The 20,523-nt window shown below is 53.8% G+C and overlaps 7 protein-coding genes across 7 annotated transcripts; 4 read left to right on the top strand and 3 right to left on the bottom strand.

Moving 5' to 3' along the window:
• Positions 1 to 3,308: 3,308 nt before the first annotated feature.
• Positions 3,309 to 5,154, top strand: MRS44_010026 (uncharacterized protein; the record flags this gene model as incomplete). The annotated part of the gene is made up of 2 exons (XM_046269989.2): positions 3,309 to 3,532; positions 3,579 to 5,154. 2 exons carry the CDS (start codon positions 3,309 to 3,311, stop codon positions 5,152 to 5,154), a joined length of 1,800 nt encoding a protein of 599 aa, XP_046131534.2.
• A 365-nt stretch (positions 5,155 to 5,519) lies between these two features.
• On the bottom strand, positions 5,520 to 6,339 carry MRS44_010027 (uncharacterized protein; the record flags this gene model as incomplete). The annotated part of the gene is made up of 2 exons (XM_065619970.1): positions 5,520 to 5,809; positions 5,865 to 6,339. 2 exons carry the CDS (start codon positions 6,337 to 6,339, stop codon positions 5,520 to 5,522), a joined length of 765 nt encoding a protein of 254 aa, XP_065476159.1.
• A 602-nt stretch (positions 6,340 to 6,941) lies between these two features.
• Positions 6,942 to 8,164, top strand: MRS44_010028 (uncharacterized protein; the record flags this gene model as incomplete). Its single annotated transcript, XM_046281295.2, has 2 exons — positions 6,942 to 7,089; positions 7,140 to 8,164. The coding sequence occupies 2 exons, from the start codon at positions 6,942 to 6,944 to the stop codon at positions 8,162 to 8,164; spliced, it is 1,173 nt and encodes a 390-aa protein (XP_046131532.2).
• A 205-nt stretch (positions 8,165 to 8,369) lies between these two features.
• Positions 8,370 to 10,253, bottom strand: MRS44_010029 (uncharacterized protein; the record flags this gene model as incomplete). Its single annotated transcript, XM_046269988.2, has 1 exon — positions 8,370 to 10,253. One exon carries the CDS (start codon positions 10,251 to 10,253, stop codon positions 8,370 to 8,372), a length of 1,884 nt encoding a protein of 627 aa, XP_046131531.1.
• A 581-nt stretch (positions 10,254 to 10,834) lies between these two features.
• Positions 10,835 to 15,013, top strand: MRS44_010030 (uncharacterized protein; the record flags this gene model as incomplete). Its single annotated transcript, XM_046276535.2, has 2 exons — positions 10,835 to 14,905; positions 14,963 to 15,013. The coding sequence occupies 2 exons, from the start codon at positions 10,835 to 10,837 to the stop codon at positions 15,011 to 15,013; spliced, it is 4,122 nt and encodes a 1,373-aa protein (XP_046131530.2).
• A 518-nt stretch (positions 15,014 to 15,531) lies between these two features.
• MRS44_010031 (uncharacterized protein) lies at positions 15,532 to 16,695 on the bottom strand (the record flags this gene model as incomplete). Its single annotated transcript, XM_046276534.2, has 1 exon — positions 15,532 to 16,695. The coding sequence occupies one exon, from the start codon at positions 16,693 to 16,695 to the stop codon at positions 15,532 to 15,534; it is 1,164 nt and encodes a 387-aa protein (XP_046131529.1).
• A 687-nt stretch (positions 16,696 to 17,382) lies between these two features.
• On the top strand, positions 17,383 to 20,170 carry MRS44_010032 (uncharacterized protein; the record flags this gene model as incomplete). Its single annotated transcript, XM_046281294.2, has 4 exons — positions 17,383 to 17,902; positions 17,950 to 18,266; positions 18,317 to 19,271; positions 19,317 to 20,170. The coding sequence occupies 4 exons, from the start codon at positions 17,383 to 17,385 to the stop codon at positions 20,168 to 20,170; spliced, it is 2,646 nt and encodes an 881-aa protein (XP_046131528.2).
• Positions 20,171 to 20,523: the final 353 nt, after the last annotated feature.

The raw sequence follows: 20,523 nt of genomic DNA on the forward strand, positions 1-20,523 counted from the left end.
GGCATGGGTGGCGGCAGTGGTAATGACATGCCGCAGGCGCATTTTCGCCTCTAGACTATCCCCATAATAAACGATCAACTTACTTACTCATTCTAAAAGTCGTGTTATTTTGTTGAAAAGTCTACCAAGCCGAGTGAGGGATGCTCCCCGTAGCACGACCGGGAAGTGTGAATTATTTGACAGGTCCAAGTATCCCAATTGTCTTCATTCACCCTATACATAGAAGTCTACATAGCGATTACAATCTAGCTAGACCATGTAGTCATATATATCATGCGTCCTTCCTCTGTTCAAAGAAGAAAAGAAATCGGCGAGTTCCCGCGGCAACGGAAGTCGGTAGTCTAGGGTAGCTTGGCCCTCAAGATGGTGAATGCCTACATGAAGATAACCAACGAGCTATGAACCAATTGAGTGACAAAAAGATAATTTCTTTCAGGAAACAGTCTCACCTGAGTAATTTAACCATAATTCAGGCTGCCGTTGGAATTTTGGCTATTGATGCCTCTATTGCTCGGGATTATGGGCCAGCTTAACTCCGTTGCCTGCCCACAGACTAACGGACGAGTGCCCATTTGCATCCTTGAATCAAAGTGCGACACACGCCATTTCGCATGCCTTCACAAGAAGGGTAACACTGTAACATGCTATCTATGCTCTAACTTAGTACCTGAGACCGACCGTCTTGTTGCTTGCCATCACCACCACTCTTAGGCCATGCTACCAACGTCGCAGGGTCTCTCGTCGCTCTGCTCAAAAGCACCCATCTGGAACGTCTCTGTTCCACTCAACCACATGGAGGCACTGGAACTCGCTTCGCACGCGGAATCCGTTCCCTGATACAGGTATGCGGGAAACTCAACAGCGCCCAATCCAAGCAAAACGGAGAGGATCCGAGGGAGGGGAAAAGCAGGCTTTTTTTTCTTCACCGTAGAAGATTAGAAAAGAGCCTCGTAAAAGTCTATCGTGGCCGGCGCGCGCGACAGAGAGAAAAGGAGAGAGCGTTTGGCTGACGAGCTGAAGGGCTGGAATGGTGGAGCGCTGATCGGGTACGGATTAAGCTCGCGACAAACGTCTGATTACTATTCACAAAAAATCTGACTGTATTCTGTTGATGAAGTCCTCTGCGTCTTTTGGAAACAATTACTAGGATATCCTATTCAACATCTGATGCGGCTCAGGTTGATAGCCAAGCTATCACCCAACCACCTCTCAAGACGGTATTCCCGGCCAACAAAAAGGGGACAAACCAGGAGAGAACGCGCATAAGTTACCCAAAACCTTGTGGCAAACGTGACCTAGTAAAGTCTAATTAAGCAGAGACTTTTTGTGTTTTCCCCCTCCTCTTGGTAGCGCCGCCCTCAGCAGGGAGAGAGAGAGCGATAGCGAGAAAGGCTTTCTCAGGTCTGTCCCTTGATCATTTGTCATGATCTGGTACGGGCCAGCCCAAAACAGACCTAGCTTCGGCGGGGACTGATTCATGGGACCAGAGCCTCGACGTGTGAAAGGGTCATGATTTTGGTACCTGGTTTTGGGACCAACGGTCCCAGGTGAAAAAAGAGAGTCTAGAGCAGCGCGGTTCCGTTGTTGGTTCATCGGTCGAATGGTCATTTTTCTCTCTGTTGGCGGAAGGAGGAGGGATGGGTACTGAAATGCGGAAGATGCACTGACTGCCAACAAAAGCGCGTCTGGTATTGGAGCGAAGCGAAGCGAACCCTTGGCACTAAGAGCGACCTCGATCGCGATCATCGTACGACGACCCGTCGTCGGTCGGACGGGGAGGGCAGTAGAATGCGGAGTTGGACTGGAAACTAGGCAGGGGCGGTGACTGGGTGGGATATGTAGTTTTTTTGCTGGTCGACTTAGAGATGGCCACCAGGTGGTTGTTGGACCCTTAGAGAGAGGCCTCAATGTAAATCACCTGCCCCTGGGGACGCATCTTCCCGCTGCCACAGTGACATATCCCTCGCGTGGGATTTGATCTCTCCCGTCTCGACCTCGTTTACACTCTTTAAAAAAAACTTCGACGCCTTCGAGTGTCGACAGAGTGAGAGACGCGATTGACGGGACCCTCATCCGTTGTCCAGACTCTTTGGTGTTGGTGGAGATGCTGCCCCTGTAGCCTACTAACTTAGCTCAGTGGGGGAGCCCAGAGATCCATGATGCCCCGCCGATCTCGCCCCCCCAAGGGCCCGCATGCGCCAGCCCAGACTTGGATGGCCTCGCTTGTCCGTCTCTTACGTAGGTGACACCGCCTGTCAAGTCGCGAGATGGAGGGGATGCTAAGGGTCCCAATGGTCCGTCTTGGTGGTCCGCCACCAGATTGGGTGTCGGTTGCCGATGATGGTGTCGATCCGTCGTCGGCCAGACATGGGACGGACCTGCTCATGTCTCGCCTTGACGTGCTTGTCTCTGCGCGGCACCCTACCCTTTGTGCAGCATCATCATCCATGTCTTGTCTTGGTCTGCCGTCCTAGATTGTTTCTCCTCTTCCCTCTCTTTTCTTCTTCCCTTTCTCTCCCTTGCTCCTAGTAACTTATTGTTGCCCGTCCATCAAGATAGCCTGTCCTCACCTTTGGAATTCTCCCCCCTCGTCCCGGAGACGCACATTCGTCCACCACCGTCGTTGCCCTTGTCTCTCCCTCTCTTCACCTTAGGTCCTCCATCCAACGCAGCGGGCGTATCCAGAGGCCTCTTACGAGAGAAACGAACAATCCGCAGGTCTCGCCGAGTCTCTGGCAGAGAAAAGAGACGGTGCCACAGCTTAAACCTCACGCCTTTCCACTCCCGGACGGATCCTTTGCCAACCAACCAGAGAGACACCATCTCTCGGCCGGCAAGAAGAAGAGAAAAAAAAGAGAATCAAGCAACGACAGGAACGGAAACGGAAACTCAAATCTCTTCCGGTTTAGGTCAACTTTTTGTCTCTTCCCACGCGGCGGGAAACCTCGCTTCTTCGGACTCTGCACGCCTCTAGTCTCTCGGGACCGCTTTGGCTTCTCTTGGCTTTCAGGGCACGACAACGCCCCCCTTGACGGCCATCCCACGATTTTCCTCCTTCTTTCAACTATACCCTTGACATGTCCCTCCTCTAAGCTGAGGGGTCCATCTTCTCTCTTTTCTCTCCACTCCTCTGTAACCATGTTATTGCACATCAGTCAACATCAGTCGGCCTGCCCCTTGGTATAACACCCCCCACCAGGATCGACGACAAAGCGACATATCCAAAGTAGTGAAACCGACACGAACCCGAGGGGGACCCGCAGAGTTGATTCACCCTCACCTCTCCCTTCTCATCGACGACATCTATCATGCCTCCGTGGCCTCGCCATCAGGCCACGGGGTCTTCGCCATTGGACGTTGCGATGCCGCCCATCGAGGCGAGAGCAGTCAAGTACTTCACCATGGCCGTCTTGACACCCAACCAAACTTACATCCTCCACGTCGCGACACTTGTAGTCGCATCTCTCAGTATCTCTGCCACCATCCTCACCTCGATATGGTTCTTTCGCATGAGGAGGAGTTTTCGCCATGAGTGAGTCTCAGTGGCCGCTGTGTAAATCACTGCTAACCGTCGCCAGCCTCATTATGCTGCTCATCTATAGTGACATGTTCAAGGGTTTCTGGCTGCTCCTCTTCCCTGCTGTTGAGCTGGTCGCGGGAAAGATCGAGACAGAAGAAACCTTTTGCCAAGTCAGCGGCTTCTTCCTCTCCCTGAGCATCGAGGCTTCAGATGTTGCCGTATCTCTCATTGCAGTCCACACAGCATTATACATCTTTCGCGGAGAACAGGGCCTCTATCCCTTCCGAAAAATTGCCTACGGCCTTGCGGCAGTCATCCCTGTCATCCTGGCCACCCTTGCTTTTGTCAGCAGCCCCGGATACGTCAACACCGGCCAGTTCTGCTATCTACCCTTTAACCCCATGTGGAAGCGACTCGCCTTGTCCTGGATTCCTCGCTACCTGGCTTTCACTGTCATTCTCGTCCTCTGTGTCGCCATCTATATCTACGTCCGAGTCTTGATGAGCCGGTTTGGAGCGGCGGGCGACGACTCCAGCAAGACCCTGTCAAGAATGTCCAACTTGGACAGCGTTGATCGGCATCGACAACCAGCGGCGACAGTACCTCCAACTCCAGTCATCAAATGCCACGGACTCGTTCCTTCATCCATGTCTTCACGTCGAAACTCCATCACTGTCCCCGACGAACGGGCTCGCAGACCCTCTCTCGCAACGCTGAGCACTCTCCACATGGATATTCCCATGGTATCACATCCCAGCAGGCTTCACTCCGCTCGTATGGCGCGAAGGGGCTCTGCACAGATGTGGTCATCTCAGTTTAGCACTGACCTGACGGGCACAACTCTATCGGAGACGACGCTAACAAGGCGTCAATCCGAGTCTGATTTCCGAGTCTCGATGGGTACGACTCGTTGCGGCTCGGACGATGTCATCACGCCCCTTGAGATCCATACACAGCCGGATCTCCTACAAGAAGCACCTGCTCCTGAATCCACAACTCCTTCAAATTCCGCTGAAAGCCCAGGAGGTTATTCCCACAAGTCGGCAGACGCATCCGCTGCGCCGTCGCGAACGCCCTCTCTCCCCAATCTCTTTTCTATGCTCCGCCGCGAATGCAGCAGCGCTCGCAACTCCGACTCCAACGTTGCCCTGTCCCAAAGGGACTTCAACACACCCGGTACTGTAAAGACACGTGAAAAGATTATCCGACAACTTCGCCTTCTCTTCATCTATCCCTTGGTCTATGTCGCCGTCTGGATTCTGCCATTCATCGTCCAGCTTACTGGATACGGCAAGGGTGCGCCTTTTGGCATGAGATTGGCCAGCATTATCTTCTTGTGCTCCCAGGGTCTTGCAGATGCCATCGTCTTTTCACTGAAGGAGAAGCCTTGGAAACACGGCCAAGCCGTCAACCTCCAGAGCCTCATGTTTTGGAAGCGCCAGAGAGGTGTCCCCGACGCAGGCCTCAGAGTCGGACGCACAAGAGAGGAGATGATGGTCGACGGTCGATTCGCAAGAATGAGACGTGACCAAGAAATCGCAGCCAAGAAGCTGGAGCGAGAGGCCGACCAGACTGTAGCGAGTTCAGGCAGTAAACCCAAGACAGCCCCCGAGTGGTGGGACAACGAGGATTGAATTGAACCAAGGAGAGGGGAGGGCATTGGTTTAATGGGATGAGTGGAGGATGATACCCAGGCTTGGAAGAGGATAGAGAGGCTTTGGGATATTTGCATTGACAGGCGTTACAGTTGCAGCATTTACAAACGATTGCATTTGGGTGGCGGCGCTGAATAAGTTAGATGCTTCTTGTTTCGCAATGGATACATACATAGACGGGTATCGCAAGCAATTGATGGGTTTGGAGCATCCTTTCTTCTATAACCTCGTAAATTCGTGCATTACTTCATAACGACATGTACATCTCTTGGCAACCTCCTAATGTATCCCCCCTGGTCGATATGCGAGGACAGGGGTGGTGGTGTCTAGCCGCGTGCAACATTTCACCCCTCCCTCATGAACTTGAGAAACGCGCGGGCAATGGCCACGCCGTCGTGCGGGATGGGCGCCCTCTTCATGGCGTCGGCGTACAGCTCATCGCTAAAGATTCCGACCGTGTGGCGGTTGAAGAGCACCTCGGAGATGATCTCGTCTGTGAACTCGGGGTGGCCCTGCACGCTGATATATCGGCCGGGAGAGTAGAAGGCTTGAACTTCGCAGATGGCGTTGGAGCCGAGGGGAATCGAGTTGGGGGAAATTCGGAGACGATGTCGCGGTGCATCTGGTGGATGCGCTGTGTCGCAATTTGTCAGTGTAACCGTCGCACAAGAAAACGGGTAGGTAGGTACTCACCATCTTGTCCAACCCAAAGATCTCCTTGCCCTTGGCCGTCAGGTCGACCTCTGTCACAGCAACTTCCCAGCCCTTATCGCTCCGCCCGAGTTTGGCACCAGCAGCGCGGCCGATGATCTGGTGGCCGAAGCAGATACCCACGACGCGCACACGGTCCGTCTCGATGGCCTTTTTCGTGTACTCGACGAGCTTGACGATCCACGGGTCATTGTCAAACGCCGTGTGCCTGGAGCCGGTGATGAGGATGGCGTCAATGTCCTCGAGCGCAGGGTACGAGTGGAGTTCGTTGACAACGTCGTATCCCTTGATCGTCACGATCTCATCCAGCTTCTGAGGCGGCTTGAGCGAATTGGCAGCCGCGTTGAGCAGCGCCGTAAAGACACCCGTATATCCGCCATAGCGATCGCGAGTCTGCGGCTGCGGCGTGTCGGCCTCGAGAATGGCGAGGCGCAAAGGAGCGGCGGATCCCATCTTGCGGGTGTCACGGTAGGTAATAGTATAAAAAAGAGCGGTTGAGGTTACAAGAAGGAAGAGGAGGAGGAGAAGACGAGGTTTCCGCGCGAAATACAGAGTCATGGAGTTTTACCGGAAGAGGATCCATCAACTGGATCCGCCTTACTCTTACCACTCACGCAAGCACAAAACGAGGGCTACCTCCAGTGTCACGCATACAAGACGCACATACGTACAGTAGTCAATGCAATCCCAGGACCCTTGAACACCGATAGCGGGGGGTGGGCAGTGATTGTGTAAAGGTAAGAGGCGAGATAAGCGGGCAGAATTGCGAGACGGAGGGGCTCATGGTGCTTCGTCATTAGGCGGTGAAGGTGCTCCTGTAAGCAAGCCACAAGGATCCCGCTTCGAGTGACAGCTCTGTGGCTGTCGGACGGGCCGAAATGGTTGGGTAACGTTCAACGAACCCAGAGGCTCAACTTACAAGTTTCATCCTACAAGGGGTGGACAAACAAATCTGAGTTGTAACTTTTTACGAGTGGATAACCTGATTTTCTTTCCCATTTGTACTTTTTTCTTCCTTCTTCTTCTTCTTCTTTTACTCTGTTTCAGACTTTGACATGCCCATCTTACTTCAGCCTTCAGTCGTGACTATGACGTCGAGGCTATCCCTCAGTGCCTTTCTTGCTCGGGCGAGGACTGCCCTGACGGCTCCGGCTGCGCAAAGAAAAGGACCTCTAACTTTTGTCGTGGGAAATGAATCTGCCGGTAAGTTTAACCTCATTCTCGTGTAAACATCATTCCTAACATTTATCCAGATCTCGACTCCCTTTGCTCAGCGGTGGTCTACGCCTACATCCGCTCTCATACCCCTCCTCACACCCTTCACATCCCCCTCTCAAACCTGCCCCGCGATGACCTCGCCCTACGCACCGAGATGAACGCCGTGCTCAAGCACGCTGGGTTAAATCTCACGGATCTTCTTACTCTTTCTGAGCTCCCGGATCTCAAGCCCGAGGAGACCCGCTGGTTGCTCGTGGACCACAACTCCCTCACCGGTCCACTGGCAAAGTTCTCCGGACAAGTGTTTGGATGCGTTGATCACCACGCCGACGAGGGCGCTGTGCCGAAAGATGCAGACCCAAGAGTGATCGAGCCTTGTGGAAGCTGCATGAGTTTAATCGTGGACGAGAGTCGCAAAGTCTGGGAAGAACTGTGTCGCGACGTCGGCGAGGATGAAAAGCTCGCCAAGATTGGTCTAGCAGCCATCCTCTCGGATACAAACAACCTAACCTCGAAAGAAAAGGTTCGCGAAAAGGACACCAAAGCAGTTCCCTTCCTCGAATCCCACCTCCACTCCTCCTTCAGCCAGAAAGCCTACTTTAGCGAAATCTCCGCCGTCAAGGAGGACATTTCGCACCTCAGCTTCCGCGACATCTTCCGCAAGGACTACAAAGAGTGGGACGGCTCAGGTCTCAAGCTCGGCATAAGCTGCGTGGTCCAGAACCTCGACTACCTAGTCGACAAGGCCGGCGACCCTCAAGCCCTGCTGAGCGACTTTGAGGCCTGGGCGCGTGAGCGCAAACTCGACGTCGCGAGCATCATGACCACGTCGCACCCGGACGGCGAGTTCCAGCGTCACCTGCTGGTGTGGGGGTTGAGCGATGGGGGCCGCGGGGCGGTGGAGCGGTTTGTGAGGGATGGAGATAAGCTAAAGCTAGAGACGTGGAAGGGAGGTGAGTTGGATGATGGAAAGACGAGGTTTGCATGGAGGCAGAGGGAACTGGCTGCGAGTCGGAAGCAGGTTGCACCGTTGTTGAGGGAGGCTCTACAAAAGAGCTGACTATCAGGGTGTCAAGGAGGTTCCAAGATATAAGCCAGATACACGTCCATTACACACAAGGAATTGAACGACAAATCAGTAACTGTATGCATTGAGATGTGTTGTTACATGGTTTCATATGTTGTACATGCACACAAACGCCTGTGACCTCCCATATGGTCATGCCATCCATGCCGATCCAACATCCTATTCAAATTGCAGCCCATCATTGGTGCAACGCATCAGGTTGTGATTGAACAAGGCCAGCCCTCGCCATCTCAGCCCGGATTGATTCCACCTCCCGCAGCACCTTGAGGAACTCTCTATTCTCAAGCCTACGGCGCTGGACAGGCCGAAGGTGGTCGATCTTGGTGCTGCTCTGGTTGTGCATCCAGGTCAGCGCACCTGGGTCCGCAACCACAAGGCACGCCTTGAGCGACTCGTAGAGGGGGCTCACGAGCAGTATAGGAGGATCTTGGCTCATCATCTCAGGATACACCCAGCGCAAGGCGGCAATGCACATCTTTTGGCTCGACGTCAGGGCCATGGCTCGGTAAGCTAGTTCGTAGTGTTGCGATTCCCTGGCCATTTTGAACCTAGGCGGCATGCGGAACGCGTCCCAGAACCGGTCCCAGTCTTTTTGGTATGCATAGGCGTTCATCAGTCGAAGAATCTGGTCTCCGTCAAACTGGCATCCCTTTTGCTTCATCAGATACTCGAGATTCTTCTGCGCTCGTTGGATCTCCGGGCCATAGCATGGCGAAAGAAGACCAGCCTCGATGAGGGTGACAAACATTTCATCATTCCAAATCTCCATACCCCGCTCCTCGGCCGTCAGGAGAATCTGATCAACGAGGGACAGTCGGTCCTTGGCGGCGTTGTTCGGGGACGGCGTCATCATGGCCCCTTTGATGAGATTATGCAGCATTTCCTGAGTCATCGGAGTCCCTATAAGCTGGATATCTTGAACATGCTTTTGAACCTGGGCCAAATCAAGGACCACTGGCTCCTCAGCGACTCCTGCCACCCCGTCCAGAGGATCGGATGCGGGCTGTTCTTGTTCCAACGAAGGAGAGAGTCGTCGTGCACTCGTGGAATAGCTGCGATGTTGCTGGGATGCCTTTTGCATGGCTTGCCATTGGAGGGCAGACGCACTGCTAGGAAGTTGTATCTTGGAGGCCAGGACTTTGTTCAGCTCCTCTGCATCCGCAAACTTCTCACCCCTGGCCTTCTTGTTTTCTTGCAAGTTCTTCTTCAAAACACCCTGCCATAGAGTCTCCAGGTCAAGCTCTCCCCGCCGAGCTTCGGTCATACACTGAATCACAACTGTGGTCCCCGTTTGAGGGGCACCGAAACCAGAGAAACGTCCGCTGTCGTCGAAACTAGCCGCCTCGTTGATGTTGTCGCCGCTGGAAGAAAAGTGCACGCAAACCCAGCCCGTCGAAATGCCGTTGTCTCCGCCAGGGATGATGGCAGTGTTGGTTCCCAGCAATTTGGCCTTCTTTCGAAGTCGACGGAGCTTGGTTCGTAGCTCGCCAGGCCCAATCAGGCCATCCGCCCTTGCAGCAATGTCGTGGTTCTTTCGTAGCCATCGCACAAATCGCCCCGAGGAAATGTGAAGGTGTCGCTCACTACGAGCAGTCCCAAAAAGCATGATCAAGTTGGGACCAAGAGCAGCGGGTGGATCGAGATCTCGTAAATCCAAGAGTGAAATATCATCCAGACCCATGTCCTCAAAGATGTACTTTATCATGGGTCCGATGACTTCGGGCGCATCGTCGGGAATCTTGGGTAACTCAACCTTGTGTTGACTCTCGGGATGCCGAGGCGGTTCAACCTCGAGGAACCAGGGCACATCGTCGGATTCGGCTGTGTCGTTCGTCTCGGGAGCATTATCGGGAGTGGTCAAGACCTCGGCGACTCTTTCACCCTTTGGCTCGATCGTTTTATCCTCTGAAAAGAATCTCCTCGTCAAGATCGGAAGCTGTCGTGCCTGTCGCTGTGGGAGAGTGCGCAAAGAGCTGGCTGTCGACGTCGAGACAACGGCGCGGAGGATGGAGGATTGGCATTGGCGGCAACTCAATGCCGCAGCCACAGGGCGAGTAATCATCTTTACAGTTGGCTCTCGACCCCAATGCAGATGCAAGAGCTCAACGGTAATGAAATCGAGAAGCCAAATCGAACTGGAGCCTCAAGCTCAAATTCGTCAAACCCAGTCGGACGGAAGTGGGGAAGAGCGTTGATAGTCCGAGCTCTCGGCTTCTGGAAAGGCGGCCGGTGGAGACTGGTCCCTGATCCCGCCTGCCCACGTGACCCCTCTTAACAACTCGACAGAGGTCCAATGGATAATCATCGCTCAAATTTCTATTAGACCCTGGGGGATACAAAACAGTAGATAGAATGCTTACTCAAATTCATCTCTGCAACTCTTATGATCTCTACGTACCTGGTAGATACTCTCTCTAGCTGAGTGCTGCCTCTGTATTAGCTTGGTCCCGCTTGATTCTTTTTTCAAGCTCCACTGTTCGACCAATCACATCCCGATCCTGACTAAGCGGTGGCCACCCGCCTGCCCGTCTCCACTAGCTGTGATTGAAGCGAAAAATTTGGGAACTTCTCTTTTCTGCTTCATGCGATGGGCAACAGCGAGGCCGCCCTGAACTGCGACCAGCCCTATTCACCATAATCATAATGCTCGCCCGGCAGATTCGGAGGGCGATTGCCTCCCAGCGGGCTGCTCCAACACGACCAATTGGACTGTCATCGCTCCAAACGACCAGCCTTAGAAGATGCGTCGTCACACAACAATACCAGCCCCGAAAGCGCCGAGGATCAGAGTCGAACCATGCGACCATCCACGGCAGGAGTCTTGCCACGGCTGTTGACGACTTCAAGTTTGGCAATTCTCCTTATGGCGACCTCAACCAGCTAGCTGGCTCGGGCCTGCAACCCTTCCAGACATCACCTACCGAAGTCCGCCCCCTCGACCCCTCATCGTTTTTGACCCTCCCGGAGCCAGCCAGTCGCCGACCATTTGGCAAGATGAACGTCAAAGGCATCCCTTCTGAGGCTGAGGAGATGCTACCCGTCTTTGATGCCTGCATCAATGTGGGCAGACTTGAGAGAGCTGCTCTCATCCTGAAGCGGATGAACGTGACCGGTGTCTTGCCAGGTGAACATCGAATTATGCTCCACAACCAGTACCTTCGCGCATCCCTCGACCAAATGCGAATGAATCCCGATCGAAAACAAGCCGAACAACTCCACAAATGGTACGAGCTCCAGATACGCAATCAGGATATGCCGCAGACCGCCGAGACTATCGCGTGTATGCTCAAGACTTCACTTCTTTCCGAACGGGGGACAAGACTCGAACGTCTCATCAACCGATACATGAGCATGGCTCCCGGCGAAGCTGGTCTACGCGTGCTGAGCATGGCCGACATCCTCACCGACCAAGATCTGGGCATCATCACCGAGATATGTCCTACTTACAGCTTCGCTCCTGAATCTGAGGACAGTGACTATGTGACCATGGTATCCGAGGACCAGGACTTTGCAGCAGAGGAGGGTCTCGAAGAGGAGTTGGACGCACGACAGGTCGAGTCCTTCCCTGAGGTCAGACCCACTCCTCAGCGTGGAGACGGTCTGCATACTCTCAAAAGCGCCCTCTCCCTCATGCATGAGCTCCAAGATGTCGATATCTCCAAGCTGTCGGTTGAGGAGCAACAAGAGTTTCAAGTGCGTCTGGAGCGAGATTCCATCGACGCTGCAATCGAGAAATGGCGAAATGCCAAGAAGAAGATGGACAAGATGGGCATCAACACCTCTCTCAACGTCAAGAGTGACGACTTCAATGTCGGCGACACCCTACACAATTGGCTGACGCAAATGGAGAAGCGATTGAGGCAGGAGATTAGCAAAGTTGAAGAGTCGGAGGAGAGGGCATCCAAGACGGAGGAAGACTTGGAACGCTGCGTTTACGGTCCCATCCTTCGCGCAGCCAACCCTACTCGACTGGCTGCGGTCTCCATTCTTGCTGTGCTCAACAGTGGTGCAGTGATGGGCTTGGATAAGGGTGTCACCATGATCCGCCTTGTGAACGATGTTGCAAAGGTGGCTCAGGAGGACATCCGAGCCCAGGTTGCCGATAACGCTGCAAAGGAACGTCGACGTCTGCGTAAGGTCAAGTATACCGCAAACCCCGACGAGCAGGTTGAGACGAGCGAGAAAGCCATCATCGCCGATGCCCACGAACCAATCCCAGAGATTGATGATGATAGCGACGCGAGAAAGGTGTGGTCGACTGCGATCAGGATTCGGATCGGATCTATTCTCGTCAAGTCCTTGATGGAGACTGCCGAGGTCAACGTGGTCAAGCAGAACCGGTTGACTAAGGAGAAGATTAGTCAAGTCCAGCCTGCCTTTTCACATATGCACGCGATGCGAAAGGGTAAAAAGATTGGTGTATTGGCCTTGAACCCATACCTGGTTGAGCAATTCAAGCGCGAACCAGTCGGCGATTTCCTCGCCAAGCATCTTCCTATGATCGCTGAGCCCCGGCCGTGGAAGAGCATGCATACTGGTGGCTTCCTCCAGAGCAAAGTCTCCCTGGTCCGTGTCAAGTCAGGAGACGACGAGCAAAAGCTATACACCAAGGCAGCCATCCAGCGAGGCGACATGGACCAAGTATTCAAGGGATTGGACGTGCTAGGAAAGACCCCCTGGAGGATCAACGACAAGCTCCTGGATGTCATGGTGGAGGCATGGAACACAGGCGATGAGATTGCCAACATACCGGCGCTTAACCCCGTACTGGAGGCTCCCCCTGAGCCAGAGACACCTGATCCTCTTGTTAGACGTACTTGGATGCGCGCTCTCAAGTCGGTCGAAAACACCCGGTCCGCTCTTCATTCCCAGAGATGTTACATGAACCTCCAGCTCGAGATTGCAAGGGCCTTCCGCAAGCAGGTCATCTACTTTCCCCACAACGTCGACTACCGAGGTCGTGCTTATCCTCTTCCAACCTATCTTAACCATATGGGAGCCGACCACATGCGATCTCTCCTCAAGTTTGCAAACGGCAAGGAGCTCGGCGAGACTGGCCTCAGGTGGTTGAAGATCCACATGGCCAACGTTTACGGATTCGACAAGGCCAGCTTTGACGAACGAGAGGCCTTTGCTACAGACAATCTTGACAAGATCATCGAGTCGGCCACAAACCCGCTCCACGGGAGTCGATGGTGGCTGAAGGGCGAGGACCCTTGGCAATGTCTGGCTGCCTGCTTCGAACTGAAGGCCGCTCACGATCTCCCCGATCCTACAAAGTTTGTGTCAAACCTGCCGGTCCATCAAGATGGCACCTGCAACGGTCTCCAGCACTATGCGGCCCTAGGTGGTGACACGTGGGGTGCTCAACAAGTCAACCTCATGCCAGGCAGCCGGCCAGCCGATGTCTATTCGGCTGTCGCCAATCTGGTCAGGGAGTCGATTGGCAAGGAAGCCGAGAAAAATGAACCTCTTGCGGAGATTTGCAAGGACAAGATCACCCGCAAGGTTGTGAAGCAAACTGTCATGACCAACGTTTACGGAGTCACGTTTGAAGGCGCCAAGAAGCAGGTCGCCAGACAAATCGATGCCCTATATCCTGACCTCCACAAGGAGACTGGGATCCCTCATCTCGTCGTGGCAACATACATTGCCAAGCACATCTTTATGGCCCTGGCAACGATGTTCCGTGGTGCTCATGACATTCAGTACTGGCTTGGTGAATGTGGTGGTCGAGTGTGCCGAGCCCTGACTCCGGCTCAGCTTGACCAGATTGCGGAAGAGTATCAGAACCCATCCGACAAGCCAAAGGCGAAGAAGGCAGCCAAGAATCAACTCGAGGAGTTGACTGCCCAGTTCCGATCCACTGTCGTGTGGACCACGCCTCTACGCATGCCAGTCGCGCAGCCATACCGCAAGTCGACCATGAAGGAAATCCGCACTTGTCTGCAGTCCATCTCATACCCAGCCTTTGACCAGACGGACCCCGTGAACAGGAGGAAGCAACTTCAGGGATTCCCTCCCAACTTCATCCACTCGCTAGATGCCAGCCACATGCTGCTCTCGGCGCTCAAGTGTGATGAGCTGGGCCTCAACTTTGCCGCCGTACACGACTCGTTCTGGACCCATGCTGCAGACGTGGACGTTATGAACACGGTTCTACGGGACGCTTTCATCCGAATTCACGAGGAGGACGTTGTCGGCCGCCTGGCCACCGAGTTCAAGGCAAGGTACAGGGGCGCGTTGTATCTGGCCAACATCGATGCCGACAGCCCCGTCGCCAAGAAAATCAAGGAGCTACGAAAGAACGGCAGGATGAACTACAAGGAGGAGCTATTGCTTGAGCACAAGCGCAACACCCTTCTTCTTTCTGGCAATCCTTGGGATGTGGAGGCTGCCCGCAAGATTGTCACGCCTGCCTCAGTATATGAGGAGATGGCTGCAGCTGAGGTCGACGTCGAGATTCAGAAAGAAACCCAAGAGATTGGGGGTCTCGGGGATATTCCGGAGGGCGAAGTCAGCGCACTCGATGAAGCTACAGAAGAGTTGGAAGTGAGCACACTCGGCAACAACTTTGCCCAAGCGCTCATGGACAACCTTTCAACCACGGCATTCGAGCATCAAATCGTCACGCCAAAGAAGCACACGGCGCAAACAGTCAAGAAGGTCATTCCTGTCTGGCTTCCGCTCAAGTTCCCTGAACTTCCCCAGAAGGTACGGCGAACTTCAATCCGTGTTTCTTGGTCGACATTGAATGCTAATAGATAACAGGGCGACTTTGACGTGGCGCAGTTGCGAGAGAGCAAGTACTTTTTCTCTTGACTCTCGACGGAGCGTTAGCATTATGACTCTTGCTTAGCACTCGGGCATGGTTATCGCTGAGCTGTCGAGTGCTGAGAGGTGGTTTATCACGCCATGTATCATCACGTATGTATGACGGAGAGTGGGCATGAGGTGTTTGAGGTATTGTAGCGTTGAATTCTGGCGTTCTTGAAGAGGCGGGGGATCTTTTAAGCGACACCTAAAAGTATATGGATAGAAGCATGAGGCGGCCGAGAGCTGCTCGTTGTATATTACCGTTGAACATATTGATGGATCTGGACCAAGGGCGTCCGGATGAACAGACAATCCAATCAAGATGTATATCAAGTCACAGTGCTTCATAGTTCATTGAGTGCTGTTGGGTTTCAGTGACGAGTATGTAGGTGCCTTGCGATCAGAATTTATGAAAGTCATCTTTAAGATGGAACAGAACATTGGTCTTGAGTGAATACGCAGACTCTATCTCGGTCTACTTCTTTTGGTTCATCTATCTCTAGATCTCTATGTAATCCATCTCTTTATCGCACAACAGCATCCTTGAGGCTGGGAACAGTGCAGACACCACCGCTCTCAGTGACAAGACGGCCCTGACCAGTCTTGCCAAGCTGCTCCACAACACCAGCATCAAAGGCAACCTCAAGGGAGTCGGTGGTGGTGAAACCGGGCTGGAAAGTCTCCCAGATCTTCTTCTTGGGGTTGAGCACACCCTCGGGCTTGCCCTCCCAACCCTCGAACCAGACACGCTCACCGGCCTTGGCGCCCTCAGGAGGAGAGACGAGCTCGACGGGGCCCTTGTGGTCATCCTCACCCTCCTTGACCTTGGGGGAAGCGGCGAGAACCATAGCGCACGACTTGATACCTCGCATCTTGACGGGCTTGAGGTTGCAGACGACGACGACCTTGCGACCCTGCATCTCCTCGAGGGGAATGAGACCGTTGAGACCGGAGCAGACGGTTCGGCAGATCTGGCCCTCGTACTCGACGTAGTCGTCGTTGCCGGGTTGGTCACCGACGGCAATGGTGGAGACGTAGAGGGAGTCGGCATCAGGGTGGTTGATGGCCTTGAGGATGTGGCCGACACGGAGGTCAATCAGGGCAGGGGAGAGAGGGGCAGCGGGAGCGGGAGCAGCCTTTTGCTTGGGGGCCTTCTCCTTCTTCTCCTTCTTGGGCTTGGCACCAGCAACCTTCTCCTTGGCCTCCTCAACAACCTCCTTGACCTTCTCCTTGGTACGGTCGACGAGAGAAGCCTCACCACCGGCGGCGGCAGCAGCAGCAGCCTTCTTCTTCTTCTCCTTCTCGGCCTTGGCGTCGACAGGGGGCTTCACGTAGAGGACGTTGTCCTGGTCAACCTTGACCTTGTCCTCCTCCTTGACCTCGAGGCCGAACAGAGTCGAGTTCTGGACAAAGTCGATGTGGCGGACAATGTTAGGGTGTCCCTTCTCGCCGGTTCGCTCCTCAGGTGTCCACTTCGCAACGACGGGAGCGAGGGTCTCGTAGATGGCGACATCGGCCTTGGAGGGCTTGCTGCCGAGGAGGGTGGAGCGGCTAGACAGGTGGTCGTTGAGGGTCTCGAGAATGGAGGACTTGTCCTCGTTGGACTTGAGGCGCTCCGAGGTGGTGAGCCACTGCTGGATCTCGGCCTCCTCGGTGGGAGTGTAGGTCTGCGAGGCGAAGGATGCCATTCTGAAGGTGGTGAGCGAGCGGAGGGGTAGGCTTCGGGTAGCCGTGCGGAGGACGCGAAGGGAGAACAGTGTGTCTGGAGAGAAGAGGAAGCTTTTTTGGCTTCGCTCAGAGGTTGAATGAAGGAGAATTGTTCCAAGTAACAACGGGACGAGAGGATGATTCTTTCAAGTATCGGAGTGACTGTTCAGGTCTCCCGATAATTTTCATGGTGGGGGAGGGGCACTTGGAGGGGCTTTCTCTGTGGCTGACTCAGGAGGGGAGTGTGGCTGAAAAGTCTGTTCCTCGCGCTAACCCGTGACTGCGCTACCTTCTCGCGTCGCGGTGCGTCACGGCTTAACGCGCCACGCCCTTCGTTTGACCCTGCCCTGGCGATTCCCCCTGTCAACGGCCTTTGCGCAAACAAACGATCGATTGGAAGCGCTCACGGTCAATTGTTGGAGTTTTGACTGCTAATTAGCGTATTTCACTTTCTATAGACTCTTGTTCGGGTTACCACATTTCTTAATTCCCCCTCTTTTCTCATCCACCGATCCGAGGAGCAGAGTCCAAGACATCATCGCCGAAAACCTCACTAGTGGCGATCGACAGGCAGAAACTCCAAGCCCCTGAGCTTTCGAACTCTGAACCTTTTTCGTTTTCTCATCTTTTCCCTCCATTCTTGTCTCTCTGACAAGTCTTTTCCAATCATGACAACACCGAGATCTCCGTCAGAGGCCACGACCTCCGTTCGGTCCACGTCCCGCCTGCCCACGAGCGTTCCGAGTTCCCCGCCACCGCCCGAGTCGCCAAAATCCACCATGAAGCTCGAGGATGGGATCGACGATGCGCTCTTGAAGGAAGAAGAGGCTGCGCGAGAAGAGAATGAGAAAATTGAAGAAAAGCGACGCCAGGCTCTGCTCAAGAAACGTAGGAAGAAGAAAGCAGAGACCAAGGCCGAGCGAGAGATTAAGGCGAGAGAGCTCGATGACTTGTTGGCCAAGAGCGCCGCCTTTAGTGATATTCTCACCAAAAAGACACAAGTGCTTGGACGTGTCGGCAGCAGTCTTGACGGCAAGACTCTGGGTGAACACAACTTGGAGATGGCTGAGCAGCCAAAGTGTATGGTTGGCGGCACCATGCGCGACTACCAACTTGAGGGTCTCACATGGATGTATGAGATTTGTTCGCAAGGCATGAGTGGTATTCTCGCCGATGAGATGGGTCTTGGTAAGTACTCGTGGTTGTGACGATCCATCAGAACTAACTCGTCACAGGCAAAACTGTGCAGACGATCTCTTTGATCGCGTTGCTGAGGGAGCAAGAGAACTATCTCGGCCCTCACTTGATTGTCGCTCCTTTGAGCACACTTTCCAACTGGATGGACGAGTTTCACAAGTGGACGCCCTCGATTCCCGTGGTCATGTACCACGGCAACAAAGAGCAGAGAGAGGAGATCTTCAAGACGAAGATGATGCGACACCTTAAGAGTGGTCGCCCGACGGAGAAGTTCCCAGTTGTCTGCACGTCTTACGAGATGGTTCTCAGAGACCAACACAACCTCTCTAGGATCAGCTGGGAATTCATCATCATCGTGAGTCATCCCTGTCATCGCGGTCTATGCTCATACTCACACGCCTCCAGGATGAAGGTCACCGAATGAAGAATGCCGAAGCGAAGCTATTTCAGCAGCTCCGTCAGTTCTCCTCAGCTACCCGTCTCCTCATCACGGGCACACCGCTCCAGAACAACCTGAAGGAGTTGTGGTCGTTGCTTCACTTTCTTCTTCCCACTATCTTCACCGACTGGGAAGCGTTTGAGTCGTGGTTTGACTTTTCCGATTTGGAAGATGAGCGCGGCACTGAAGAGTTCATTGCCGACCAGAAGAAGCAAGACCTTGTCAAGAAGATTCACCTGATTCTTCAGCCGATGCTCTTGCGACGTATCAAGCAGGATGTCGCGGCGTACCTCCCCAAGAAGCGGGAGTATGTCCTCTTTGCGCCCATGACCAAGGAGCAAACCGATCTCTACAACGTCTTGACTAACAAGAAGATTGACACGAGAAAGTACCTTGAGGACAAGGTCATGGAGAAGATTAGTACCACTCCTTCGTCGACAAAGCCCAGTCGAGGAACATCGCGATCTAGGAGCAGGCCGGCGCCCAAAACCACGTCACTCCCGATTCGTGAGAGCCCCGTTAAGAAGCGGGTAGAGGACAAACCAGCGCCGCCAGTCGTTAACAACGCCTTTGCGATGATGATGCCGAAGCGTGGCCGGGGTCGCCCACGTAAGAACCCAATACCTGATACAGCATCACCCACCACCTCTTCCGCCAGCAAGAGAAAATCTCCTCCAACTTCCATCAAGTCGGAGGCCAAAAGCGCCAAATCGAGTCGCCAGTCAACACCAGTCAGCTTGCGTAGAAGGCCTCGAAAGACGCGAACATACAAGGACGCTGGCTCTGATGAGGAGGCGATGTCGGACGACGAGTTTGAGGCCAAGCTTGCTAAAGAGATGGTTCCTGAAGATGTTGACAACAGCGCCGAGACGTCCTTGACACCCGAAGAGATGGAACGCGCCCAGACACTTGAGCTTGCCAGTAAGTCCATTGCTACCAAGATTTGACCAGTGCTAACCTGAGTAGAAAAACAAATTGCTCAAAAGAAGCTGGGCAACCCCTTGGCTCAACTCCGTCTTGTGTGTAACTCGCCACACAACTTCTACAGCCCATGGAACGCATCGACGGACCTTCCCGTGGATGATTCAATCGTTACAGCATCTGGAAAGATGCTCCTCTTGGACCGCCTTTTGCCCCGGCTGTTCCAGGATGACCACAAGGTTCTCATCTTCTCGCAGTTTACGACTCAACTTGACATCCTTGAGGATTATTGTCGCGAGTTGCGTGGCTGGAACGTTTGTCGGATTGACGGCTCAGTTTCGCAAGAAAGTCGCCGGACCCAGATTGCGGACTTCAATACCGATCCAGAGTACAAGGTCTTCCTTTTGTCCACTCGCGCTGGCGGACAGGGCATCAACTTGGCGTCTGCGGACACTGTGATCTTGTTTGACTCAGACTTCAACCCACAGCAAGATCTTCAAGCCCAAGATCGTTGTCATCGCATTGGACAGACCCGTCCTGTCATTGTATTCCGTCTCGCAACCAAGGATACGGTCGAGGAGTCTCTCCTTCTTTCTGCTGATGCGAAGCGACGTCTCGAGAAGCTGGTTATCAAGAAGGGTGGCTTCAAGACAATGGGCCAGAAGATGGACCTCCGTGAGGACCTCGACCCCGAATCCCTCCGGGCGCTACTCCTCAAAGACGGTGAAGTCTACAAGGTCTCTGGCGGAGAGGAGGTGTTGAGCGAGTCAGACTTGAACGTGCTGTGCGATCGGAGTGAAGAGGCCTATGCCAAGGCTGCCAGCGGCGAGGGCGATGCAGACGGCTACCGTGTGGTCGAGACCGGCGCAGACTCGATCAAGATGGCACGAAAGAACTGAGTACGGAATGATTGTGCGGGATCTATTGCTGACGTGATTTTATGATATAAGTCTGCGGATAGACATGGTTTGGGTTGTTCACGGGGCGCAAGGGCACTAGGACCTTGTATTTTTACTTATACCAGTTGCTGCTGTACTTGCTAACGGTGTTGGATCTATCGGTAGCGTCGGGATACAGGCTCGAGCTGGGAATCATTGTATTTATACACTTCAATTGCTTCGATTTCTTTGCACATTTGCACATTTGCATGTTCTCCCGTCCTGCTACTCAAGATGCCCCAGCCATCGAGCATGCGCAGCACCTGATGTACTCCCACGAAGAGCCCCTGAATGAATCCACGAGGCTTTATCAA

The sequence above is a fragment of the Fusarium solani genome, assembly GCF_023522795.1.
Source record: "Fusarium solani strain SB1 chromosome Unknown bctg00000006, whole genome shotgun sequence".
Taxonomy (NCBI): domain Eukaryota; kingdom Fungi; phylum Ascomycota; class Sordariomycetes; order Hypocreales; family Nectriaceae; genus Fusarium; species Fusarium solani.